General features: G+C 59.7%; 3 protein-coding genes across 10 annotated transcripts in view; 1 reads left to right on the forward strand and 2 right to left on the reverse strand.

Annotated features, from left to right (window-relative positions):
- GATAD2B (GATA zinc finger domain containing 2B) overlaps positions 1 to 13430 on the forward strand; it is a 42295-nt gene extending 28865 nt beyond the window's left edge. For 4 of the 8 annotated variants that reach the window (XM_074566869.1, XM_074566871.1, XM_074566870.1 and 1 more), the window contains 9 exons: positions 2434 to 2563; positions 2822 to 2953; positions 3294 to 3425; positions 5507 to 5677; positions 8176 to 8491; positions 9719 to 9921; positions 10638 to 10748; positions 11297 to 11414; positions 11698 to 13430. In XM_074566869.1, the coding sequence (XP_074422970.1) occupies positions 2434 to 2563; positions 2822 to 2953; positions 3294 to 3425; positions 5507 to 5677; positions 8176 to 8491; positions 9719 to 9921; positions 10638 to 10748; positions 11297 to 11414; positions 11698 to 11831 (1447 nt within the window). In that variant the 3' untranslated portion in view covers positions 11832 to 13430. The remainder of the gene's footprint in view (positions 1 to 2433; positions 2564 to 2821; positions 2954 to 3293; positions 3426 to 5506; positions 5678 to 8175; positions 8492 to 9718; positions 9922 to 10637; positions 10749 to 11296; positions 11415 to 11697) is intronic. The other 4 variants (XR_012584583.1, XR_012584584.1, XR_012584585.1 and 1 more) reach the window with 4 other exon arrangements.
- A 4802-nt stretch (positions 13431 to 18232) lies between these two features.
- SLC27A3 (solute carrier family 27 member 3) lies at positions 18233 to 22291 on the reverse strand. Its single transcript, XM_074566800.1, has 10 exons — positions 21793 to 22291; positions 20825 to 21034; positions 20593 to 20751; positions 20360 to 20484; positions 20083 to 20277; positions 19906 to 19996; positions 19625 to 19823; positions 19366 to 19463; positions 19144 to 19274; positions 18233 to 19052 (listed from the first exon to the last, which is right to left on the reverse strand). Exons 1-10 carry the CDS (start codon positions 22289 to 22291, stop codon positions 18876 to 18878), a joined length of 1884 nt encoding a protein of 627 aa, XP_074422901.1. The 3' UTR covers positions 18233 to 18875.
- A 1169-nt stretch (positions 22292 to 23460) lies between these two features.
- The window catches only part of INTS3 (integrator complex subunit 3), a 43243-nt gene continuing 40688 nt past the window's right edge, over positions 23461 to 26015 (reverse strand). Inside the window, exons 27-30 of the mRNA XM_074566448.1 lie at positions 24566 to 24666; positions 24271 to 24343; positions 24001 to 24157; positions 23461 to 23914 (exon numbers count right to left, since the gene is read on the reverse strand). Coding sequence (XP_074422549.1) covers positions 23837 to 23914; positions 24001 to 24157; positions 24271 to 24343; positions 24566 to 24666 — 409 coding nt within the window. The 3' untranslated portion in view covers positions 23461 to 23836. The remainder of the gene's footprint in view (positions 23915 to 24000; positions 24158 to 24270; positions 24344 to 24565; positions 24667 to 26015) is intronic.

Raw genomic sequence — 26015 nt, forward strand, 5'->3', positions numbered from 1 at the left:
TGTAATTATGCTCTTGCCTTGACAAAAGTAAATAAAACAGCCCTGACACACTCAGCAATTCTTTGCAGATGGCCCTGTTTTCCCCTGTCTGGTTTTGACGCTGGCTTTGCTTTTTCCCCCTGATGGAATGTAAATAAACCAGCCTGGACGTATCTGGATGCTTGTGCAAAATAATCACCAGCAGCCGTAATGCCAGCAGCCCGCATTGAGGAAAATCCTGGACCAAAAATCCGATGCTTTATTACTCTGGGTGTGTGCCCGAGATGTGGCCAAAAATGCAAGAGGAGCAAGAAAACCTGTTGTGTTCGATGCTGGATTGCCCTCAGTGCCTCTCGTCTGGGGTTTGGGATGCTGCTACTCAAAGCAAGCGGCATCCAGAGACTTGCAGCAAAATAAGGGACGTGTTTTCAGTGCCTGCGGGGTCCGCGCGAGCAGCCCCGATGCTGGTGGGGGAAGAGACCCTCTGCAAAAGCCCATTTTATTTTTAACGTGCGATCCTGTGCATTCCAGAGAGCCTCCTGCCCAAACACTTGGTCATCACGGTATTCGGTGACATTTGAGACTGTGTTTGGGGAACGGTGGCTGCGAGATGACCCGGGATCCATGCTTCGTGGCAAGGACGTGTTTGTTCCCGAGCAGTTTCGTGTATAGACGTGCCCTGACTGATAGTTTGGAGAGGGGCGCCGTGGGTAGCTGGCAGCAGGAGCCAGCTAAAATGCCGTGGGAGGGTGATGGGCTGCTCAAGAGCTGTTGAAGACTCATCCAAGAGCAGCTCTCGCTCTTGGCCAGCTAAATATAAAACTCCTTGGGTGCAGGTTGGTTGGCCTGGATGGGCTCGGGCTGACTTGATCTCAATAGGATGCTCTGGACCTTCTCCGCTGACCGCGCTGCTGGGACAGACCACGGGCTCTGCCCCACCTGGAAACCCTCCTGAGAAACCTCCTCTGCTCCAGAGAGGGAGCAGCAGCTGGAAAACCCCTGGTTTGGGTCCCGCACGCGGCCTCCGTGGGGTATCGAAAGGAGACCCACCAGAACAGGACACGTGTTGATCAGCAGATAGTGTGTTCATGTGACGCCTTAAGTGTGTGACGGCCCACAAAGGGGTTATTGAGAGCTCTGAAACAACGCACCCACAAATAACCCACAGAGCCATGTCCCGGCACCTTCGGGCACAACCCAGAGCCTTCACGTCTTTGGTTTCTTCTTTTTTTGATTTATTGATGGTTTGGAGCCACGCTGCTGGGGACATTTCTCCAGCTGAAGAGTGACCCGCAGACTCCCTGAGTGACGGGGTTTGCCGTGGACGCGCAACGGCTGGAGAAAAAGGCAGCTCCGCAGCACCAGTGCTTCGAAATGCCCACGAACGCGGCTCGAACATTTGGGAGACGAAGCTGCCGAAGGCAAAACCCCCGAGTGAGCCAGCGTCCTGCTCCAAGCATCCTCTCCGGACCCTCCGTCCTCGGAGCAGCCCAGCCTGGGAGCTGGGATTTGGCTCCCTGCTTCCAAACTGGAAGTTTCAGATAAGATAATGTGTGTGTCTCCTGCCCCAAAGACCTTCCAGGGAGCCCAGGGCGATAATCTGCCTGCCTGGGTGGCAGCGTGCCCGCCGTGCGTTCCAGCCGTGGCGCTCCTGCGCTCCACACCGCACTGGTCAGCGTTTCTCCAGGGCTCGCCACGCACCCTCACATCAAATTGGTGACAGCAAAGGGCTTTTATTGGTGTCTCCTGACTGGGATGCCACACGAACAGCACGGTGCTTGGATACTGCTGGATTATAGCATTGATTTCTTTATTTTTAATATTTATTTTTTTTCCCCGGTGACGGGCTGCCGTTGTTGCTGCTCCTCTCGTTTGCTGATCCCTAGGTCACGGTTCAATTGGCTCTTTTGACTCTACGCAGGGTGTTTATTCAGGTTTCCTTTATGGAGTGACCTTTTAAAGTAGATTTGTGTTGAGATAGGCTTGGAGTATTTACATTTCTGTTAGCTGGGGGACTTAGCCCACTCTCGTCTCCAGCGTCATGGCCATCTTCCCGAGTAAGTAGGAACAAGCCCAGGCCGGAGTATCAGCCCCCGTTCCCTCTCATCTCGGCACCTGGCTACGGTTGTGTCTCCCTCTTCAGTTACTGTGTGGCTCGTTATTAACGCCCGGCTGGCACCCGGGCAGATAGGGTTTGCATCACGTGTTTGCTTACCGTGTGCTTAAAACAACCCACCTTTCACCCTGGTGAAGAAAACTGTTTTAAAGGAGTCTTTTTCCTCCCGTGAGCAGAGGATGCTCCTGTCCTGGAGCCTCCGCAGGCCTCGGAGAGTGGTGCCAAGCTCCAGTCGCATCCGCGGGGGAGCCGGGGCTTGTCCCGCTCCCACATTTGCTGCCCATGTCTCGGTCTTGTGGCTCAGCCTGTTGTTTTTTTTCCTCCCTTCTGTTACGCAGTGACCAGGACAGGGGACGATTAACCCCTTCGCCGGATATAATTGTCCTCTCTGATAATGAAGCGTCCAGTCCCCGCTCCAGCTCTCGCATGGAGGAAAGACTTAAGGCAGCAAATCTTGAAATGTTTAAGGTAAGGAGTTTCTCGGCTGTCCCAGGCTCCCGCGGAGAGCTGACGTGCTGCGGGGGGTTCTGCTTTTTGGCAGGATTTGGGAGCTAAGGGGGTTTCTGAGCGATGCGGTAACTTGTGGGCGTAAGGGTCTTGCACCTCTGGTTGTCCATGGTACAAATCCTTGCTTGTATTAAAGCTTCTGCGCGCCCCCTTGCCACCAAGGCACAGGCGGCAGGTTCCAGCTCTTTGCGTTTTGACTGATTTCCTGCCTCTTTGTAGGGTAAAAGCATAGAGGAGCGACAGCAGCTGATCAAGCAGCTTCGGGATGAGCTACGGCTGGAGGAGGCCAGGCTTGTGTTGCTGAAGAAACTGAGGCAAAGTCAGCTGCAAAAGGAGAATGTGGTACAGAAGGTGAAGCTCTGAGCGGGTCGGGATGAGGGGAAGGTGCTTGGCCTCGCCGAAGCCTGTCAGCGGGCAAAGACAAAGCCTTGCTCTGCTCTTGGACTCCCCTTTACTCCGTGTTTGTCCTCCTGTGTGACTGTTTCTTACCCAAGGGTGTCTGTGGCAAATCCACGGCCCGTCCTACCCCGTGGGCTGCCCTCAGGGCCAGCTGAGGAGATACATCAGTGCAGCTCCGAAGTGTTAATACTTGGCGTAGCATCGATGAGGCCTGGTCTGCGTCGGGTCTGGCGGTGGATCTCCTTTCCAAGCATCGCGCACTGATGCCAGTTCTCGTTTTCTCTTGATCTAGACTCCGGTTGTCCAGAATGCGGCGTCTATTGTCCAGCCATCTCCTGCTCACGTGGGACAGCAGGGACTGTCCAAGCTTCCCTCCAGGCCTGGAGCTCAGGGGGTTGAGCCTCAGAACTTAAGGACATTACAGGTGAGCCTTCCTCACACCCATTTTCCGGGCAAAACACACTGACTTTTGCTTGGTCTCTGCCCAACGGGGATGCTTTTCCCGGGAGGCAGATGCGTGCTGGCAGTTCTCAGCACCGTGAGTAGAACGGTCTGGTGTCCCACCATGGGGCTGGGACGTTCCCCGTAACGCTTCGTGCCTGTCCCAGCTCTCGGCCCCTTGCGCGATGGGGAGGTCTGGGTGCTCTGCTGCTTCAGAAGGGGCAGATTTTTCAGCGGGGAGGGCTGGAGGTCAGTCCAGCTGACGATTCGTCTTGTGTCGAGCTGAATTTACATGTGGTGGCCCTGAAGAAAGTTGTCTGCTGCTTGGTGATGCAAGTCCTGGGGCTGGCAGGGAGAAAACGGCTCGTTTGCACGTACCTGCAGGAGCGGCCGGTCGGCAGAGCTGCTTTTTGAAATGGTGCAGAGCGGTCAGAGGATGAGGGTGAAGAAAAATGCAGGCAAAACAGGGAATCGAAGTGTTGACCTTCTTTGGGAAAGCGCTATAGGCCGGGCGGGGTGCTGTGTGCCACGGCACCTTTCTGCCTGCGCGCTGGGGGGACGCTGATTGGAGGTGACACAATTGTTTAACGCTGCCGGCATAAACGAGAAGCCGAGGGCGTGAGCGCAGTGGCGCTTGGGCGCTGGGGCTGTGCGTGGAGCTGAGGGGCGATGGGCATGTCCCTCCTGGGGCTTGCTCCAGGGCTCGGGGTCCCCTGCCACCTCGGGGCACCCGTCCCCCAGCGTCCCTCTTCCCTGAGCTCTGCAGGGAACGGACTTTGTCCTTTCAGCAAGAGGCTGACAGTTCTATTGCTTTGGTAACGTATTGGAATTGCAAAGCCCTAGCCGTCCGGCTGTGAACCCAGATGCTGGGAAGATGCTGTACGGGACAGGACGGGGGTGTTCCTCCAGCGTGTCTCTCTGCCTGCAGCTTTCCTGCCTGCTTTTGCCAAAAAGACTTTCATTTCAATCTTGCTGATCGTTTGCTCCCTCCGTTAACCATCTTCTTTGTTTGTGGCATTTGTTTTCTTTGCTATGGCAACGAGTTGGGGTCAAGTCTATTGTGACTTCGCAGTGGGATCGGGCTGGTAAAGGAAACGGGCTTTGGGAGAAGAGGAAACGCATTGTTTGCGCAGGCTTTGTGAAGCTTGTCTTGTGTGTGACAGCGAAGAACCTCATCTAGAACAAGTCTAATAACGAAAGCAAGAGGAAAAGGTTGTCAGAAAGGAGGTGTTTAGTGTTTTAAGATCATCTATGATTAAAAAATGGAGCCCTTCTACCTGTGCGCCCCCCTGGGAGCCGTTCTGGCGGTGCTCCGAGCCAGGAGGACCTCGGTGTGAGGAGAAGCCCGGGCAGGTCAAGCCCTGGCTCGGCCCGTGCCCCGGTCTCCCCAGTCGCCGCCTCGTGTTTCTGACTGCCCGGGACTGGGGTTTGTAACACGCCTCTGTGTTCCCGCACCAAAGGCAGACACCCGTCTCCCGCTTGGCCAGGACTCTCAGAACTCTTTTGCTTTGAACTCGGGCACCGCTGGGAATTCTGGTTTTAATACCTCCATACAGCTGGCAAACAGCTCCTTTTTGGTTGGGTTTTTTTTTTTTTCTTAAACCCCCTCTTTTCCCCTTGTGTTTTTCCACAGCTGTCAAATTTTTAATGCAAAAGTAGGCCACAAATGTGTGCCTTGAAAATCACCTTCCAAAACATCCCAGCCTAGATCCCGGCGGTCCCTCCTCTTCCCAGGGAGCTGGCTGGCGCCTGGGAAGTGGTTGCTCCACGAGATTCCTACCCCTTTTCTTGACTCAGGTGCAATTCCAGCCTCTCTGCAGAAAACAGGAGTATGTTCACTTGAGCTGTCCTCCCTCCAGGCAAAATGGACGTGATTATTTAAAATAAAGGACAATTAGAGGGAAAGTTAATTTCTTTGAGCGGTGTCTCACGTTAGAAGTTAACTGGAATTACAGATAAGTGGAAGTTCTCTGCTGTTGCAGAGCCTGATCAGGGAACTAAAAATTCTGGTTTGCCTCAAGTCTTTATTTTTTTAAATTTATTTCTTGTTTCCTTTCTCGGCAGGGTCACAGTGTCATTAGGTCTGCCACAAACACGACTCTGCCCCATATGCTTATGTCGCAGCGTGTGATCGCTCCGAACCCTGCCCAGTTACAAGGGCAGCGGGTTCCTCCTAAGCCTGGCCTCATCCGCACTACAACTCCGAGCATGAATCCAGCCATCAACTACCAACCGGTAGGTTCCTGATCTGGCGCTGGGGCTCGGGGGCGTGGTTGATTAGCGAGAAGGGAAAACGGGAGGTGCCTTAACGAGCACTGTGGAGGTGCTGGGAGTTCAGCACGAGGACTTCGGAGCAAAGCTTCCAGGCGGAAATGTATCCCAAGCGTGGACGAAGACGGCTGTCCTGCGTGGAAGAATGAAATGAGAAATGATTTAAAAATTCCTGTTGGGAGCTGGTTCATGCAGGCAGCGCTGGCCTCCTGCCGTGACCCCAGTGAGGTGGGGCGACTGGTCTGCGAGCAGCACTGGTTCCTGACGGTTCCTGGTTCCTGGCCAGCAGGACGAGGCGGGGGTTCTGCCCCTCTGCTCCGCTCAGAGGAGACCCCACCTGGAGAACTGTGTCCAGCTCTGGAGTCATCAACAGCAGAAGGACACGGAGCTGTTGGAGCGGGGCCGGAGGAGGCCCCGGAGCTGCTGGGAGGGCTGGAGCCCCTCTGCTGTGGGGACAGGCTGAGAGAGCTGGGGGGGTTCAGCCTGGAGAAGAGAAGGCTCCGGGGAGACCTTGGAGCCCCTTCCAGTCCCTCAAGGGGCTCCAGGAAAGCTGGGGAGGGACTCTGGAGCAGGGAGGGGAGCCATGGGACGAGGGGGAAGGGTTTTCCACTGGAAGAGGGGAGATTGAGATGAGATGTGAGGAAGGAATTCTTGGCTGTGAGGGTGGTGAGCCCCTGGCGCAGGTTGCCCAGAGAAGCTGTGGCTGCCCCATCCCTGGAGGGGTTCAAGGCCAGGCTGGACGGGGCTTGGAGCAACCTGGGCTGGTGGGAGGTGTCCCTGCCCAGGGCAGGGCAGGGGATGAGATGAACTTTAAGGTCCCTCCCAACCCAGACCATTCCATGAGTCTATGATTCCTCTTCCCGCAGTCAGTAGCAGGCACTCGCTGGCCTCTGCTCTTCTTCCCTCTGCTGGAAGAGAGCAGCAAGCTCCCTGCGGCCGAGGAGCAGGACGCTTAAACCCATTTGGTTTTCCTTTTGGAGAGTGGAAGGATTTCCCTGAAGACTGGAAATGGAGGTGGGGGGGAAATAGCGCTTCCCAGTTGTAGCACTGGTGCTGTATAAAGCGGTGAAACCTTTCTCCTGCAAACAGCCGTGGGCTGCGGCTCCCGCGCGGTGGCACGGTCTCTGTCCCTTGTCCCTTGGGACTGCGACGCGTGGCCGAGATGCTCAGCGTGTGTGCGGGCCCAGGCTAATGACGCCTGTTAACTCCTTTTTGGGTTTGTCACCAGTTCTCAAGCCATTTAATCTGTCCTAACGATAGTATAGTAGATTATGATGTGACTACACAACAACCTGAAAGTCATGCAAACAACTGTCAAACAAACCTAATTACACGTTGGATTAAAAAAAACCCACCCCAGCTGCTCTTTCAGAAGAGTTGAAAGTTCGTCGGTGTTAATTCATCATCTCTTTATTTAAATCGGCATGAGTTATTATCCCTGGTCAACTCTGCCATTAATTTTCCTCGACCGACATTGGTCTGACTGGTTTGGGATGAACTTGGTTCTCTGTCTGCTTTTCCCTGTATTGCCGGCCTTAGAGAAGAAACCTGGGGCAGACGGAGCGATCTGCGCTGTGTTATTCTCCATCGACACGACCGTGTCCCCCGAGCTTTGGTAGCTGACCCCGTTTGAATGGCTGAGAGGGTTCCTTACCCTTTGGGATTTTCCCCTTTGCACGTGTGGAAGCGTTCGTAGCCTGGGAGTCAGGTGAGCTTGGGGAAAGGCTGGCAGCAGCCCTGTCCGGGCTCAAATAGGTTGAAGGCTGATGGCTCCTTCTCACAAAAGACGGCGAAAGCTGCAGCCTCAGGTCAGCAGAGGGTTCGTGCTTTGCTACTGTCATGTGCCGGAGGGACTGCGCATCCGAAGGGAGGATGCAGAAGCAAGCTGCTGGGAATGGAAGAGGAGGGAAGTGGCACATTGGGAGCACCTGCGTGGGAGGGGACGGATGCCATCTGGCAGCGGGGACGCTGCCGGGCCGCCTGCCAGATGGGCGAAGCGAGAGGTGGAGGAGCAGAACGCGATGGTGCCGGCACCTGAATCCCGGCACTGCCTACGCCGGGCAAAGCCGTGACAGGTCCCAAGGCTGGACCCTGCGTGCACCTTCCCTCGCCGGCAGAAGTTCCACGGATGCTGAGACTCCTCCTGTGGATTCTGGAGCACCGGAGGCTCCTCAGCACCAGCACAGCCGATGGCTTTATCCTAGGGACCGAGACGCCTCCTGTGGATTCCGGAGCACTGGAGGCTCCTCGGCACCGGCACTGCTTTAGTGTAGGGACCGGGACAAGCTCCTGCTCCCAAGTCCCAGCATGGCTCCTGTCTCCCCAGGTCCTTTTGGGGCCGTTTGCATTCAGGAGGGTTGCGAGAAGGTGACCTGGCTCATCCAGGTCACTGTGGGGACAGAGCTGTAGTCGGGGACCGTATTAATTTTCTGTATTAATCCTCTTTTCCTCTTCCTTTCCAGCAATCAAGTTCTTCTGTTCCTTGCCAGCGTACGTCGTCTTCAGCCATCTATATGAACCTTGCCTCTCACATCCAGCCTGGCACCGTCAACAGAGTGTCGTCTCCGCTCCCCAGCCCCAGTGCTCTGAATGATGCCGCCAACTCCCAGGCAGCCGCCAAGCTTGCCCTCCGCAAGCAGCTGGAAAAGACGCTGCTGGAGATCCCACCCCCCAAACCACCCGCTCCCCTCCTGCATTTCTTGCCCAGCGCAGCCAACAGCGAGTTCATCTACATGGTGGGGCTGGAGGAGGTGGTGCAGAGCGTCATCGACAGTCAAGGTGAGCTCGGGGGGCTGCGGCTTTCCTCGACCGCCGCGGCACAGCGCTCCCGTGCGCCGTTTCCTATTTTTTTTTTAGCAAAACACCAAAACCTGTGGTTTGCGAGGTGTTAGGGTTTGAGAAACCCACAACAATTTAGTGTCATGTAGACAGTTATTCTCTCACCCGATCACCCCTCCCCACCTGGGAAGCGGAATCGGGAAAAGACAAGGAAACCCAAGGGTTGAAATATACACTGATTTAGTAGAATAAGGCTCAATAATTAACATTAATAATAGTAAAGCACCAATATTGATCCCGATACCAATATAAAATACACAGGGGCTATACCCAGCCCATTCTATCGTGGGAAGCTGTGCACTCCCGGCAGGAGGAAGGGAAGGGCTCAGGGCTCCGACACGGGGGCGAGGAGCGCTCTGAGAGAGAACTCCTCGGCAAACTTCCTAATTTCTATGGAATGTGCCATTCATGGGATGAAATAACCCCATTGGCAACTTGGGTCAAGTGCCCGGGTCTTGCTCCTCCTCATCCCCACACCTGGGGAGCTTGAAAACACTGAGACCTTGAAACCAGCACCCCAGAGCTGGCGATAAAGTAAATATTTCCACAAATCCAGACACTAGAGTCTTCTGAAAGTGTAGTTTTCTCAGGTGTTAGAAGAGAAATTAGCCCTGTGTCGCTCAAACCAGGACACAAGGCTATGAGCAAGCGGTTCCTGGTCTTTCCCAGCCTGGACCCGGAGGGGTCTCCCAGGACCTTCCCTGAATGAATGTTCGGGAGCTGAGATGTAAAATCCTCGGAGCTGTGAGTGCCCGGGGTCCCGTCCCCACGGGATTGTGGAGGTTTTAGCTCTCACCTCACCGTTCCCTCCGGGTTGTCACCTCCCCGCTGGATGGGGTGGAGCCTGTGCTCTTGCTCTCACTGGCTCTCCCGAATAACCGCCAGAACCCCCAGATTGCTATAGCCTTGTGGAGCTGGTCCCAGCACCGCCGGGTTCTTCTGTCCTGGGGGCAGGATTTCTCCCATCTCTCTCCCGGGTTGCTGAGCTCTTTCCTGGAGTAGGGTCGGACTTAGATGCAACGCTGTCCTGAAAATCCTTTTATTTGCTGGGAGTTTCCTTCCCGTGCCAGTGTCGTGCGTGGAAACCCGTTGCTGTCGTTCCTGGGATGGAGGAGGGGGATACTGTCCTGTGTTCCCACCTAACTCCCGTTCTTGGTGACTCCCCAGGGAAAAGCTGCGCGTCCCTCCTGCGCGTGGAGCCCTTTGTCTGCGCCCAGTGCCGCACCGACTTCACCCCCCACTGGAAGCAGGAGAAAAACGGGAAGATCCTGTGCGAGCAGTGCATGACTTCCAATCAGAAGAAGGCGCTGAAGGCAGAGCACACCAACCGGCTGAAGAACGCCTTTGTGAAAGCTTTGCAGCAGGAGCAGGCAAGTGCACGGCCCCTCCGTGAGCTGCTCCGATGGGGCACGTTGGCTCCAGGAGAGCCTGGAATTTCCCTCTCTGGACTCTGGGACCCCCTGCTCCCCTTCCCTTTGCACGTCTCCACCCGCACGGCTTTTCGGGAGGTCAGTCGCAGTTCCCTATGTGTGAGCTTGAGGAATTTGGCTTCATCCAGCTCATGGGGATGCCCAGCTCAGCACGCGGAGCTTCAGAGTGTCCAGAGTCCTCCGGAGCGGCTGCTCCTCTCCCTTTGTGCGTTGTTTTCCCCCTGGATTTGTAGCTCAAGGGCTGGCTGGGGACGGCACCCGTCCCTCCCTGGTGTTGCCACTGACTTTCCTGGAACATGTGGGAAGTTGTTTTTCTGTGGAAGGGGGGAATTTGCTAAATTCCGGTGATGAATTGCTGTTGGAGAACTTGTTTAGAGGCCCTGGGGTAAAATAAACTGGAGTCATCACTTGTGAACTGTGAAAAAAACCTAAATATGAAGTGGGATCTGGCTGCTGACAAACGGGAACGTGCCTGTTTCGGAGCAAAAAAGAGTCTTTGGGCTGTTTGTAACAAGTGGGTGCGGAGATAGAAGAGCTGTTGGTGTTGGCTGCAGTTCCAGTAACACCTCGGGAAAGCAGACGGGTTTTCGGTGGTTTTCCAGTGGTCTGATGGGATGGCGCGCGCCTCTGAGGATGCTTCTGCTTCTCTCGCTCAGGAGATCGAGCAGAGGCTACAGCAGCAGGCGGCCTTGTCCCCCACCACGGCCCCGGCCGTCTCCAGCGTCAGCAAACAGGAGAACATCATGCGGCACCACACGCTCCGGCAGGTGAGTGGCGCTGCCTCTTCCCTCGCTCCGGCGATGGGAAAGGGCCTGCATCCCGTCACTTCAGCGTGGGGTGGGCACGATGCCCGAGGAGGAGGGAGGTGCGAGCATCCTGCTCCCTCCCCTCCTGCAGCAGCTCTGGGCTCCGGCCGCCCTTTTTGCTGGGGGCTGTAGGGTGGGGTCCCCTTTTTCCTGGGGACTTTTACCCCGAGTCCCCCGCACCCCATTTCCTCGCCCCAGCGGAGACCGTAGCTGCTGCTGGTCTCCCACCCTTCCCCTCGGATCCCAACCATCGATCCCGTAGCTGTTGCTGGTCTCCTCTCCCACCCTTCCCCTCGGATCCCTCCGTCCAGCAGGGAAAACCCCAGCACAGCCCAGACTCTGCTGCCCAATACTCCTCCAGGAGGGATTTGCAAACTGCATTTTCCACGTACCGGCCAAAAATCGCCATTAATTCTTCCCACTCTGGCTGCAGCTGCGTCAGCGACTGCTTCCAGCCCTGACGGCCGATCCTGGTGCCTTCCTACCGTCTTTGTTCTCTTCTTCCTCAGGCTCCGCAGCCCCAGAGCACTTTGCAGCGTGGCATCCCCACCTCTGCCCGCTCCATGCTTTCCAACTTTGCGCAGGCACCCCAGCTCTCGGTGGCGGGCGGTCTCCTCGGCATGCCAGGTACCGTCCCCGGCCGTGCCGGGGCACCGGGAGGGATGGGGCTCGGGGGCAGACGGAGAGCGGGGCGCGTTGGTTTGATTTTTGGGGAGGAAGGACATATTGCCATTAGCACAGAATGATGGTGATGGCGGCGCTTCCCTTCCCCATGCCGTGGAGCCCCCTGCAAGACCCCCGCGTGTTCCGGAGGGTGGATTTGGGGTTAAATTCCTGTGTCCTTTGGGTTAGATTCCGAGGAGCATCCTGGCTGGAGGGGTCCCCACCTGCTTTTCTCTCCCCCTTCCAGGTGTTAACATCGCTTACCTGAACGCTGGCATTGGAGGCCACAAAGCGTCGAGTTTGGCGGACCGGCAGCGGGAATACCTTTTGGATATGATCCCACCCCGCTCTATATCGCAGTCCATCAGCGGACAGAAATAACGCCTATTGACCGTCCCCCCACCCACTCCATCCTCCGCCCCCCGTTTCCTCCCCACTTCCGTCGCATGCAGTGCCTGTACTGGTGCCTACCGTACACGGGGGAAAAAAAAAAAAGACAAAAAAAAAAAAGAAACAAAAAACAAACAAATGAGAAAAAAAAAAAAATCCAACAAAAAAACCGCATTTCAAACCTTCAGCGACCTGTCCTTTTTCCAAACCTTCAACTTCTTGGGTTTTCTAGAGCAGTGAGAGGTCACTTCCTTTGCCCGAGGTCAGAACAATGTCTGCTTGAAATCCGCACTCTCCAGGTGTTAAAGCTTGTTTTATGCTCTTTTTTTGTAATGACAAAGCATAGAATTTTTAATTGTGTTGTGGGTTTTTTGGTTTTTGGGCTTGTTTTATTTTGGTGGGGTTTTTTTCCCTTTTTTCGTTTTTTTTTTTTTTTTTTTCCCTCCTTTGCTCAATGGATGGTTCAACCTTTTTTTCCTTTCCAGAGACTTTGTTAAGGGCACCCGCTCGACGTTAAGTGACCCTGAGATTTTTTTTTAAAGGGCAGCCTATGCCAACCCACGGGGAAAACGGGGGCAAAAGAGACGCACGTGATGGGCCGGAGCCCGCGCCGCTGCTGGTGGTGGGCTGCCACGCTTCCCGCCGCTCGGCAGAAGAAATCAGGAGACGCCGATGCCAACGCCATTGCTCCCGTCTCGCCCGGTTTGGTGAGGAGCCGGTCGCCCGGCACCCATGGGGGCGACGGATGGTGCTGGCAACCCCCCCCTTGCCGGACCCGAGGAGCCCGACGGGTGTCGATGCCGCCCGGTGAGCCCCCGGCGTGGCGCGTGCCGGCGGCGGCGGCGCTTCCAACAACCGGTGGCCTGGGGCGCGGTGAGTCCCCGTCCTCTCCCTTCCGTGCTCTTGCATGCTCCGGAGCCGCTCTTGGGCGTCAGCACCCGTCACCGGCTCTCACGCATGATGGGGACGGCACCGCGGTCCCTTTCAGACGATGGGGACATCACCGCGGTCCCTTTCGGACGATGGGGACGGCACCGCGGTCCCTTTTGGACAATGGGGATGGCACCATGGTCCCCATGCAGACGATGGGGATGGCACCGGGGTCTCTTTCGGATGATGGGGATGGCACCGGGGACCCTTTCGGGCGATGGGGACGGCACCACGGTCCCCGTGTGGCACCTGGGCTCCGGCCGGCGGCGAACGAACCCAAAGCAAGAAATAAGCCGCGAAAAAAGTCATCTGAGAAACGCTCTATTTGCACTTAACCTGCACACTAACGGGCCCTCCCCTCCTCTTCCTCCCCCTCCTCCTCCTCCTCCAACGCTCCCAGCCAGCCGAAATTGCGCCCCGGCTGCCAGAGGGACCCCGGCAGAGCCGTCCCCGTGTGTGTCCCCCCCCCATGACCCCCTTGGCGCCCAAACTTGCCCAAACCCAAACATCTGGGGTTTCCTGAGAGTTTTCTGGTGGGTTTTTTTTTTAATATTAATTTCCTTTTTTTTTTTTAATTTTAATTTTTTTCCCTGCTATTCCAATTTTCTCGTGCAATTTCGAAGCGCCAGCTCGCCCGTGGGGGGGGGGGGGCGCTGCGCGATGGGTGTTGGGGGGGGGGGGGGGGGGGCCAGGAGCACCCCCTTCCCCCTCCCCGCTACTGGGGACAAGGCGCCTTCTCCCCCCCCACCCCAAAAATGCCACCCCTCCGTGGGTGGGGGGGGGCACCCCCACCCCACCAGCATCCCCCCCTCAACTCAATGAGCACTTACCCCCCCACCCCCCCCCCGACCCCCGCCATGAGGGGTCTGGGTGCCCCCCCCCACCACCGCCAGGGGCCCTCCCTGAGGCAAAAGGACTTTTTTTGGTCATTTTTTTTTGGAAGCTAGTGAAGCGTTAGTGGCATATATATATACATATATATATATATTTTTGTGGGTTTTTTGTTTTTAATCTTTTTAGCTGGCTCCCCCCTCCCATTGTCGTCCCCCCCGTCCCCCCCCCAGGACACTGAGATCCTTTTGAAATCTCCTTTTCTCGCCCCGCTTCCACGGGAGCACTTTGACGCATCGTTTCCTCTTGGCTAAACCTGAGGTTTTGGGTTATTTTGGGGGCTTAATTTTTATTTTTTATCGTCTTATCCTTCACCGCGTCCGTCCCCCCCCACCTCCCAGGGCCCTACGATGTGGTCGAGCCCCCCCCCTCCTCGCTCAAGTGCCATTCTCCCCCCATCAGATGTTGCCGAGAGGTACGAGGTGACCTGGGCGCATGGGTTGAGATTAAATTATAAAACTTTTAAAAAAATGAAAAAAAAAATTACAAAAAAAAACCAAAAACAAAACAAAAAAAAAACAAACAAAAAAAAAAAACAAAAAAAACAAAAAAACAAACAAAACAAAAACCCCAAGTGCAATACTTAATGCCGAGTCTCTCCCGCCGCTGGGGGGGGTTACGGGGTGGGGGGGGCGCGGATGGAGGGAACCGATGGAGAACAAGGTGCCGACTTCATGGTGCTATAAGTGAAATCCGCCCCCGGGGACGGGGGGGACCCTATTTTTGTGTATGTGTGTCCCCCCCCATGGCGGCGGGGGGCGTCGCTGGGGCTGGGACGGGGCGGGTGCCTCGGCCCCGGGGTCTGCAGGCAGTTCCCCCCCCCCCCAGAACCCCCCAAACCAGCCCCAAAAATCACAACGGGGGATGCTGAACACCCCCCCCTCCCCGAGGCTTCGGCTGTGGCCTGTGCAGGTTTAACAGTTTTATTATTATTATTATTATTATTTCTTGGCTTGAGCCCCCCCCCTCCTGTCCCCCCCCCCCAGCCCCCAGGGATGTGATGTACGGTAGAAAAAAATCCTCATTTTTTCCTTTTTTATTGTTGTTTTTTTTTTTTTTCAGAAATAAGAATTTTTTTCCTGCTTCCGTTCGCGTTTCTTTTACAGCTAGGGGTAGCGCCGCTTGTGAAAACGCTTTTATTGGGATTTGTTTTGGGGTTTTTTTTTTGGGGGGGGGGGGGGGATGGGGGTGGGGGGGTGGTTCGGTTATTTTATTTTTTTTTGGTTCCTCCAAAGGCATAACCCGCCCCCCCCTCTAACCTCCCCCCCCCCCCCTCATTAGCTTATGATATTGCTGCCGAAATGTTATAACAAGGACTCATTCGTGTATATAAGCTATTTCTTGACACGTTAAAAAAAAAAAAAAAAAAAGATGGAAAAAAAAGGATAAAAAAAATATTAAAAAAAAAATAATAAAAAATTGTACATTGTGTAGAAAAACAAAACAAAACAAAACAAAACCAACAAACAAAACCCCACGAAATAACGCAAGAAATGGAACCCGGGGAGCGAATCCCGCCTTGCCATGGCTGTTGTGGAACTCGTCGCGTCCTTCTCGTGGTGTGACCTCGTGTGTGTGACATGAAACGTGCAAAAACGGGGGGGGGTCCCGGCGGCTCGGCTGGGGGCTGGGGGGCGGGGGGGGGGGGGTGCGGGGGTGCCGGGGGGTGGGGGGGGTGGGGCGAGACGCGGTGCTGGGGGTTGTCGGGGAGGGGGGGGACACACATGGCGGGGGACGCCCCCCCCGGCCCCGGCGATGCACTGGTGGCGGCGGCCACCTCCCGAATCTTGTGCCTTTCACACACACGGCCCCCCCCGCGGCACCGGCAGGGAGGGGGTGTCCCATGGCGGGGGGGGGGGGGGGGGACACGGACGGGGACACGGGGGACAGCGCGCCGAGCACGGGGCTGGGGGGGGGACGGCGGGGCCGGGGCGGGCTGGGGGGGACGAGTATTATAAACTGTAACTGTATTTGCACTGTTTTTATTATTGCATTGGCATATATACAATATACATCTATAACAACTGCTGTCTGCCGACTCCTTCCTCGCCCCCCCCCCACCCCGACAACCCCCCCTCAGAAACCCCCACCCGCCCAACGGGGGGCTCGGCCCACCTTTGCAGGATTTCGGGCAAAATTTGGAGGGTTTCAGGCCAAACTGGCGGGATTTTAGGCCCAAATTTGCAGGATTTTAGGCCCAAATTTGCAGGATTCCAAGACTAAATTTGCAAGATTTCAGGCCCAAATTTACAGGACTTCAGGCCCAAATTTGGAGGGTTTCAGGCCAAATTGGCAGGATTTCAGGCTACATTTGCAGGAATTTAGGCCCAAGTTTGCAGGATTTTTAGGCCCAATCCAGAGGCTTTCAAGACTAAATTTGCAGGATTTTTAGGCCCAGTTTGCAGGATTTTAGGCCCAGTTTGCAGGATTTTAAAGCCCATTTTGGAGGATTTCAGGCCCAAATTTGGAGGATTTTTAGGCCCAGTTTTGCAGGCCAAATTTGCAGGATTTCAGGCCAAACTTCTGGGATTTCAGAGCAAGTTTGCGGGATTTCAGTCCCAGTTTGCAGGGCGTTGGTCTTGATTTGTAGGATTTCAGACAAATTTGGAGGATTTGGGACCCAATTTGGAGGACTTTAGGCCAAATTTGTGGTAGTTCAGAGCAAATTTGCAGGATCTCAGGCCCAATCTGTGTGATTTCAGTCCTGATTTGTAGGATTATGATCCCATTTTTTTAGGATTTTAGGATAAATTTGCAGGATTTCAGTCTTGATTTGTGGGATTTTGGCCAAATTTGCAGGATGTCAGGCCAGGTTTGCAGGATTTTAGGCCCAATTTAGAGGATTTTAGACCGAATTTCTGGGATTTCAGAGCAAATTTGCAGGATTTTAGGCTAAATTTACAGGTTTTTCAGTCCCCATTTGCAGGATTTGGGGCAAATTTGCAGGATTTCAGGCCAGATTGGCAGGATTTTGGGGCAGATTTGCAGGTTTTTAGACCTAATTAAGAGGATTTTAGCATAAATTTTCAGGCTCTCAGGCCAAATTTGCAGGGTTCTGTCTCAGTTTGCTGGATTTTAGGCTAAATTAGCAAGATTTCAGTCTTGATTTGTAAGATTTTGGCCAAATCTGGAGGATTTTAGGCCCAATTTATGCAATTTTTAGGCCAAATTTGTGGGATTTTTGGTCCCAACGTGCATGGTTTTAGGCCAAATGTGCATGATTTCAGTCCCGGTTTGCAGGATTTTAGACCCCATTTGCAAGGATTTGGGGCAAACTTGCAGGATTTAAGACCAATTTTGTGGGATTTTGGTCCCAATTTGTGAGATACCAGCCTCAATTTGCAGGCTTTTGGTCACAATTCGCAGGATGTTTAGGCCTGCTTTTTAGCATTTTAGGCTAAATTTGCAGGATTTCAGCCCCCATTTGCAGGTTTTGGGGCAGATTTGCTGGATTTGGGGCAAATTCTCAGGATTTTAGGCCAAATTCCTGGGATCTCAGGCCAAATTTGTAGGGCGTTGCCCTAATTTGCAGGATTTCGGTGCAAATTTGCAAGATTTCAACCCTCAATTTGTAGGGAAACAGCACAAAAGCAGGTTTGGGGGGGGGGGGAGAAGCATGGGGGGGGGGAGGGAAGCTGGGGATCTGCCCCCTCCCCCAATCTCTGTGCCCTGCTTTGCACCCCAAATTCTCCAGTGTGTTGTCCCCCCCCCCCCGGCCCCGCACAGCACCCGCCCCCCCCCCCCCCATATACCCAAATTGCTGTCCCCATCCCCAAAATTCTACCACCCCCCCCAGCTCGGCCTTACTGCGCCCCAAAACCTGCCCCCCCCCCCCCAGCGATTTTGAGGAGGTCAAACATCACCCCCGACCTGAGCCTGGGAATTTTTTTTAGGGGGGGGGGAGCAGCCACAATTGACCCCCCCCCGAACCCGAGCATCCTGCAAGAAGGGGGGATGCGGGGTGGGGGGGGGGGTGGGGGGGGGGGTGTCTGTTTGCACAAATTTAAGATGGGGTTTTTTTTGTTGGTTTTTTCCCCCCCCCCCCCCCCAAATTTGTGTTTGAAATCCGGCGCGAGGACGGAGCAAAGCCGGGCACCGCTGCCAGCGGCGCCCCAGGACAAACCGGATGCCGATTTTGTTGGAGAACGGATTAAAATAAAATAATACTAATTAAAAAAAAAAAAAAAAAACCCAAAAAAACCCACCACCCCCACCCCCCCCTTGTAATATTTATCACTTGCAAACGATGTTTAATAAAGGACCCGTTTATAACTTTGGCTGTGGCTGGTGTGTTGTGATGGGGCTGGGGGGGGGGGGTGTCCCAGCTGGGGATGGTTTGGGGGGGGGGGGGGGGAACGACACCCCAGAATCGAGGTAGGGACCCCCCCGCTAAAGCGGGACCTTCTGTGTCCCCCCCCTCCCCCTGCCCCATCCCTGCAGAGCCCCAGGGGACGGGGAACATGGTGACTTGGTGTCCCCCTCCCCGAGCCTTGAGCCCTTGGGTGACACATTTCCCCCCCCCCCGCCCCCCCCCGCCATTTCTTGCAGCCAGACGGGGGTGACAGCGCAGAGACTTGCTACAAAAGAGTTTATTTGCCAAAAAAAGGAGTATGTTTGTACATACAAAGAGCAGGACCCCGGGATGGGGGAAAGGCACCGGTGGCTGGGGGTGGGGGGCGGGTGCCCCGCAGGTGGGGACAGGGACAGGGACACAACCCCCCACGTGGGCAGTGGGGGGGGAACGGGGACACGGGCGGCCATAGGGCACCAGAAGGCACTTGGGGACAGTGGGAGGGACGTGGGGACACGAGGATGGACGTGCGGAATCCGGGGGCTGTGGGGGGGAAGAGGGTGGACACGGGGACCCGCAGGACAGATGTGGGGTACCCAGGGAGAGTGGGACAGACGTGGGGACCCGCGTAGATGGACAAGGGGTGGCAGGATGGACATGGGGACACACAGGGTGGCTGTCGGGGACACAGAGGGGGGATACCCGGGGATGGCAGGACAGACGTGGGGCACCCAGGGACGGTGGGATGGGGACAGAGGACATGGGGAAAGGATGGACATGGGGAGGCACAGGATGGATGTGAGGGACATGGGGACGGCAGGATGGACGTGGGGACCCACAGGATGGACACGGGGGGGGACCTGTGGGGCACCCGCTGCTGGTGGGACGGACACGGGGTGCTTTGGGGCACCCGTGGGCTCGGTCTAAATGCGGAGGCGGCCGTCCAGGACCCCCTCCCAGAGCGCGGGGCCGAGGGGCACGTAGGCTTTGGTGGTCTCATCCAGCAGGAAGAGGGGGTCGGAGACGCGGGCCGGGTCGAAGCCCTCCTGCGCCAGCCGCACCTTCTGCTGCTTGAAGGTCTCCGTCATGGCCAAGCGCTCCTGGGGGGGCGGTGGGGCGGGTTGGGGACCCCAGGGTGCACAAAATCTCCCGTGTACCCCCCCCCCCCAGGCCCCCCCCATGCCCCATTACCTGCAGGCGGAGGAAGCGGGGCCGGGCGTACGGCGGCAGCAGCTGCTCCACGTGCCGGTAGAGCCCGGGACCGTCCAGCCGGCAGCCGGGACGCAGCACCAGCGCCGCCATCCCGGCACGACCCTCGTGGCCTGCGGGCGAGGGCAGAGCTTGTGGGGGGCACTGCCGGGCTGGGCGCGGGGACAATGACACTGTGGTGGAGCTGGGGGGGGACATCGGTACCTGGCACGGCAACGCCGTACACGGTGGCTTCTTGCAGGGACTCGTGGGCCACCAAGGCTTCGGCCACCTCCGTGGTGGCCACATTCTCACCTTTCCACCTGGGAGGGGGACGAGGAGGATGGTGCTGAGCTCCCCCCACCATAACATCTGATGTCCCCCCCACCTCCGCCAGGCAACGGATGGGGCGCGTGGGGCTGTATCACTGTCCCCGTGGTGGGGGGGGGTGTGTGTGTCCCCCATCCGTGGGTGTCTCTGGCACCTGTAGGTGTCCCCGGTGCGGTCGCGGAAGCGGACAAACTGTGCGGCGTCCTGCTCCATGAGGTCGCCGGTGCTGAAGTAGGTGTCACCCTCGGCGAAGACGCTCCGCAGCAGCTTCTGCTCCGACAGCTCCCGGCTGCCGGCGTAGCCCAGGAAGGGGGTGCGGGGGGTCACCGGGGCGATCAGCAGCCCTGTCTCACCTGCAGGGGTGGGGGACGCGTGACACTGGGCGGGGGCCACGGGGACCCCCAAGCTCCCCCCCATCCCCATCCTGCTCCTCACCCGTCCCCACGCGGATGCAGTGCCCGGCCGCGTCCCGCACCGGGGCTCCCTCCGTCACGTCGTAGCGCACGATCTCGAAGGGCGAGAAGAGCTGGGGGAGGGGGGTGTCAGCAGCCCGGCGGGGACGGGCACGGGGGGTGGGGGGCACAGCAAACATCCCCCTCAGCCCCCTCCCACCTTGTAGATGAAGCTGCTGCGCCCCACGGCCCCCGGCGTCCCCGTGTAGTTGAAGAGGGTGACGTTGCCCTCGGTCATCCCGTAGGTCTCCACGATGCGGATGTCCCCGAAGCGCTGCAGGAACCTCTGCCAGACATCGGGGCGCAGCCCGCTCCCCACCGCCAGCCGCAGCCCGTGCTCCCGCTCCCCGGGGCGCTGCGGGGCCCAGCGTCAGACCCAGGGGTGCCCCTCGGACCCCCATTTCCCCCCCCCCCACTCCCTCCGGGTCCCTCCTGACCGGGGGCTGGTTGACCAGGTAGCGGCAGAGCTCCCCGATGTACTGGAAGACGGTGACCCCCTCGGCGCGACAGTCATCCCAGAACTGGCTGGCTGAGAACTTCTCCTTCAGCACACAAGTGGCTCCTGCGGAAAGCTGGGATTAGGCGGGGGGTGGGTGGGTTAATTTTTTTCTCCCCCCACCAAACGTCACCGGGCTTGCCACAGGGTGTCCCTCTGCCAGTCCCTGCTCACCAATGCCGATGCAGCCCACGATGCCCAGGAGGGACCCGGCCATGTGGTAGAGCGGCAGCGCCAGGTACACCACGTCCCGGCTGGAGGCTCCCACCAGCTCGTAGAAGCTCAGGCACATGATGGACTTGAGGTGGGAGACGCGGGCGGCCTTGGGGAGACCTGGAAGGGGAAGACGGTGTCAATTCCCCCTCCCCCACAACTCACCCAGGTCCCCCCGGCCCCGGGCACCCACCGGTGGTGCCGGAGGTGAAGATGTAGAGGCAGGTGTCGTTCATGTCCTGGGGCTGCCAGGCGTCCTCGGGCTCCAGCTCCTCGGAGGCGGCATCCAGGAGCTCCTGCAGGGCCACCACGCCGGGGGGGTACGGCCCCGAGCCCAGCACCCACACCACCACGTCGTCCTCCCGCAGGCTGGGCAGGATGGGCTCCACCATGGCAAACAGATCTGGGACGGGGCCGGGGGGGACAGGCTGGGGTGGGGGCAGGTCCAGACACAGCCCATGGTTCCCCCCGCGCCCGGCCCGGGGCAGGGAGAGGATGGGGACCCGTCCCCACCCTGTGCCCGTGGGTGGCACCCAGCCTTTGGGGACACCCCAGGCAGGATCCATGTGGGCCACAGGGACGGCGCCAGTTTGGGGGGACCAAAACATGGCATCCACGCCCCCCCCATCACCCCCCAAACCGAACCACCCCGGACCCCCAGGTGGTCGGGTCCCTCGCTCCGCGGCTGGCAGTGCTGGAGCCCCCCCCACCCCCCTGGTGCCACCCCCGGGCCCCACACCCTGTCACCCGCAGCGGCCCCGGTACCGCCCCAGTACCCCCCATCCCCCGGTACCCAGGGCCAGGGACCACCCCGTCTCCTGGAGCCTCTGCCATCCCCGGTCCCCCCCATCTCACGGAGCCATCCCCGGTGCCCCCGGTACCCCCCCCATCCCCATTACAGTCCCATCGACCGGAGCCCCCGGTATCACCCCATTCCCAGTACCCTTCATCCCCCGGTACCCTCCACCGGTCCCATCCCAGCTACCGGAGCCGTCCCCGGGGCCCCCCCATCCCCGGTAACCCCCATCCCCGGTAACCCCCCATCTCCCAGAGCCATCCCCGGTGCCCCGTGTTCCCCCCCCCGCCCCCGCCCGCTCCATCCCCCCGCCATCCCTCTCCCCCCTCCCCGGTCCCGGTCCCGCCCCCCCCCCCGTTGCTCACCGTGGGCCACGAGCAGCGCCCGGGCCCCGCAGGCCCGCAGGCAGTGCCGCAGGGCGGGGGGGGGCAGCGCCGTGCCCAGGAAGGCGGGTCGGGCCCCCAGCGCCGCCAGCCCCAGCCAGCCCCAGACGAACGGCGGCTGGTTGCCCACCAGCAGCCCCACCGTCACCCCGGGGCCCAGCTCCCCCCCGGCCTCCCCCCCCAGGGGCCACCCCCGCAGCGCGTTGGCCACCCGGGCCACCCGCCGGGCCACCCGCCCGTAGGGCTGCTCGCCCCCCGCCGCCCGCAGGAAGGGCCGGGCCGGCTCCCGCCGCGCCGCCCGCAGGAACCGGGCGGCCAGGCTGCCCCCCCCCCCACCGCCGGGCCCCCCCGCCGCCGCCGCCCGCCGCCGGCACCGCGCCGCCCGCGCCGCGAAGGCCAGGTCTGCCCAGAGGTGCGGCCGCAGCAGCCGCTGCAGGAGCCCCAGGGCCACCAGCGCCGCCAGCGCCGCAGCCAGCGCCATCGCCCGCCGCCCCCCGCCCGCCGCCGCGGGACGCGCCCCGTCCGCCGCGGACACGCCCATGGGCGGGGCGGACACGCCCCTCCGAGCCACGCCCACCCCGGCACCCCCCACCCCCCCGCGTCGCCACCCCCGGCCACATCGCCACCGACCGGCACCCCCCCGGCTCGCCCGCCCGGACCCTCTCACGGCCCCAGCACTGTGTCCCGTCCCCCCCCCCCCGCGGACCCCCATCCTGGCCCCGCCGCTGCCCCCCCCACCCCTCCGTCACCTCCCTGTCCCCATCCCGCCCCCTCCCCTGCCAGCCCCCCACCCTGTCCCCAGCCTCCCCGTGTCATCCCCCCAGCCCCTCCGTCACCTCCCTGTCCCCATCGCGGCCCCCCCACCCCGACCCCTCTCCCAGCACTGTCCCCCTCACCATGGACATCATGGTGTCCCCCCCCATCATGTCCCCCCCCATCACGTCCCCCCCATTTCATCCCCATCCCACTCACCCCAGACCCCTCTTCCAGCCCCAGCCTTGTCCCCCCCCACCCTGTGCCCATCCTCCCAGCCACAGGCCCCCCCCCCCGCATCGTGTCCCCACGTCCATCCTCCTGGTCACAAGCCCCCCCATGTCACCCCCCCCCCCCCATCACCTCCCTGTCCCCATCCCACCCCCCTCCAGACCCCCGTTCCAGTCCCAGCCCTGTCGTCTTGTCCCTCCCCCCAGTGTCCCCACAATGTCCCCAAGTCTCGTCACCCCCCCCTTGTGTCCCCAGCCCGCCCCCCTCACCGCAGCTCACCCCCCCCCCATCCCCATCCCCCCTCTCCATGGCCTCCCCATCCCAGCCTTGTCTCCGCTTCCATCTCGGGTGGGGTGTGGGGGGAGCTGGCAGCACCACGGCCCCCCCAGAGCCACATGCCCCGCCTGGGGGGACACTGGCCCCGGGGACGTGGCAGAGAGAGGTGGCATTTCGTACAAAACAGCCCAAAGGGGGTTTATTGTGGGTTTGTTTTTTTTTTTTTTGTTTAAAAAAAACACTTAAAAACGGTACAAGCTGTGGGGGTGACAGGGGACAGCACCGTGTGTCCCCCCCCCCCCCAGCAGTGCCCTGGGGATGGCGGTGTCCCCTTGTCCCCACGGGCAGGGACACAGGCTCCCCCTCCCCTAAGCATCCTGGAGCGACAAGCCAGTTCCCACTGTTTATTTACATTTTTTATATGAAAATAGGGGGGTGTATGATATAACCCCCCCCACCCCGAGTTTCCCGTCCCTTCCCCGTGGTGCCACGTCCCCTCTGGGGAGCCCCTGTGTCCCCCCAGAGCAGGGGACAGGTGTCGGGGGGGGGGGGGTGTGTGTGTGTGTGTGCAGGCTCCAACCCCTCCTTGGCGGATGATAAAAAAGGAGCTAAAAAAGTCAAACGGGGAGGGTCAGGGCAGGGGGCAGCCGAGTGGCCCCGTCGCCGCGGGCTCCAGAGGGGACACCGCTCCTTGTCCTTCCCGTCCTGGCAATGGCTTTTGTCCGAGCGCGGCCGGGCCACCACGGGGCCACCGCGGCCGGAGCCCTCAGTCACTGTCCGAGCCCACGGCTGAGGAGCCTTTTCTTTTCCTTTTGGCGGGTTTGGGTTTGGTGTCTTCTTCCTCCTGTGCGGGGAGAGGGGGGGGGGTCACTGCCGTCGGGGGGACACCCCGCTGCCCCCGTGTCCCCCAGGGGCGGGGGGGGCGCTTACCGAGGCGCTGCTGGAGGCCGATTCCTCCTCGTTGTTGGCCGGCTGGGCCGCGTTCTTGCGGCTACGGGGGCTGGAGAGCGTGGCTTTTCGGCGGCTCTTGGGGGGTTTGGTGGAGGAGTCTTCATACTCCTCGGCCAGGGAGAAGAGGTCGCTGAACCTGGAGGGAAGCGGGGGTGTGGAATTGTGTGTGTGTGTGTGTGTGTGTGGGGGGGGGTCTCAGGCGTTTTTGGGGCCCCCACCCCGCTGTCACCCGGGGAAGGACCGACTCACTTCATCTTGTGGGCTTCGTCGCAGCTGGCCTGGACGTGCTGCAGCGCCTGCAGGATCGGCGTTTGGCTGAAAACTGGTGAGGAACCGGCAGAAAAGGGGGGGTCAGAGACCTTCCCCGGGCAGGGGAACCCCCCCCCAGCCATCCAGGGGGCTGGACCCCAGCAGCTTTGCAAGGGGCTCCCAGTATCCCAGGGCATCCCAGTTCTGCGTGTGGCTCCCACCACCAGTGCTGCCCTGCCCCGGTTGCCCGCTGGGGATGGGAGCTGGCCTGCCCCGGTTGCCCGGCGGTACCTACAGTTCTGTTTGGTGTTGGTGAGGTTGAGGCGGAGGTTGTCCAGGTGCTCCAGGATCTGCTCCAGGGTGAGCTGGGCCAGTTTGCTGCTGGAGCTGCGCAGGCTGGGGGCAGAGGAGCAGCGTTACTGCCCACCCCCGGCTTCTCCCCCCGCAGAGAGACCCCACGTGTGGGCGCAGCGAGTGTCACGGCCCCGCAGCAGCACCCCCAAAGCCCCGAGAAGACGTGGGGCACAGATAACCCTGCCATCCGTGTCCCCAGAGGCGCGAGCGGGGGACGGGGATTTTTGGGGTCTGGCGTGTGCTGGGTTCCCCAGGGCTGGTCTGTGAGCGCTGCTCCAGCCCGGGATTAAGGGGATAAATCCTGCTTAGGGTGCTGGCCGCCTCCATCCCCGGCAGCTCCGGGCAGCACCAAGTGCCCCGTGCTAAGCCCCAGGGGCAGGACAGCGCATGGTGCCAGCCCCCGGGACGCTGCCAACAGCCGGGGCCTCAGCTGGCCACCCGTTAATTAGCGGGGATTAGACCTGGATACGGCTCAGATCCCGGAACAGGAACACCGGGAAAATAGCCGCGTTGTTCAGCTGTGAAAGGCCATTAATTAACGCAGAGGAACAGACGAAGGCACGGACTGGATCCCTGGCAGCCTCTTCGGAGAGCGGGGGTGGGGGGGGACCCAGAGGTGGCCGAGATGCCGGTGGGACCGGCCGCTCTCCCGGTGTGACATCCCGGTGACAGTGAACCTCTTGGCAAGGGCCCGTCCGCCCCGCTGGCCGTCACCCCTGCTCCATGCGGCGGCGGTGCCGGCTCCCCGGGTGCTGGGGGGGATCCTCGGGGGTCCCGAGGACACGCAGCCCCGGCTGCGGCAGGAGCGCGGCGCTGCCCTGCTTTCCCAGGACACTAGATGTCCCTCCTTCTCCAGCAAAGCAGCTCCCGGCCGGGCAGGGGCCGCCGAGCACCCCCCCCCGTCAGCCCTGACCGGGCCACCCTCCGCTGCCCCTAACCCAGAGCCCAGCACCGGGGGGCTGCCGGGGGGGCTGGTCGCAGCGCGGTGACCCGGCACAAGGCAGCACTGGGCCCGGCTGGCCCTCGCCCCGGGAGGTGACGGCTGTGCCCGGGGCAGAGGCTGCCCCGCAGCCTGATGTTGGCCTGTCAGGCTGGAAAAAAGGTTGGGAAATCATCCGGGGAGCCCAGGGCAGCAGGAAAAGCTCCTGCCCCGCTGCCGAGGGGCATCTTGGGGTCGGGGTGGGGTGTCCCATGGGCCACCCTGGCCGGGAGCCGGCACAGCGGGGCAGGACCAGCCGCAGCATTCCCTTTTCTCTCCCGCACCCGCGGTGGCGAGGTCTGGCTGCCGTCTCCGGCACCCGGAGCTCTGCCCACGCGGGGTGGCCGGGAACCAGCCCTCTGCCCCTGCCCTCCCGAGGCCGGAGAGGAGGAATCCTGCCCTGGGGAGCTGG

This window comes from Larus michahellis, chromosome 24 (assembly GCF_964199755.1).
Source record: "Larus michahellis chromosome 24, bLarMic1.1, whole genome shotgun sequence".
NCBI classification, from domain to species: domain Eukaryota; kingdom Metazoa; phylum Chordata; class Aves; order Charadriiformes; family Laridae; genus Larus; species Larus michahellis.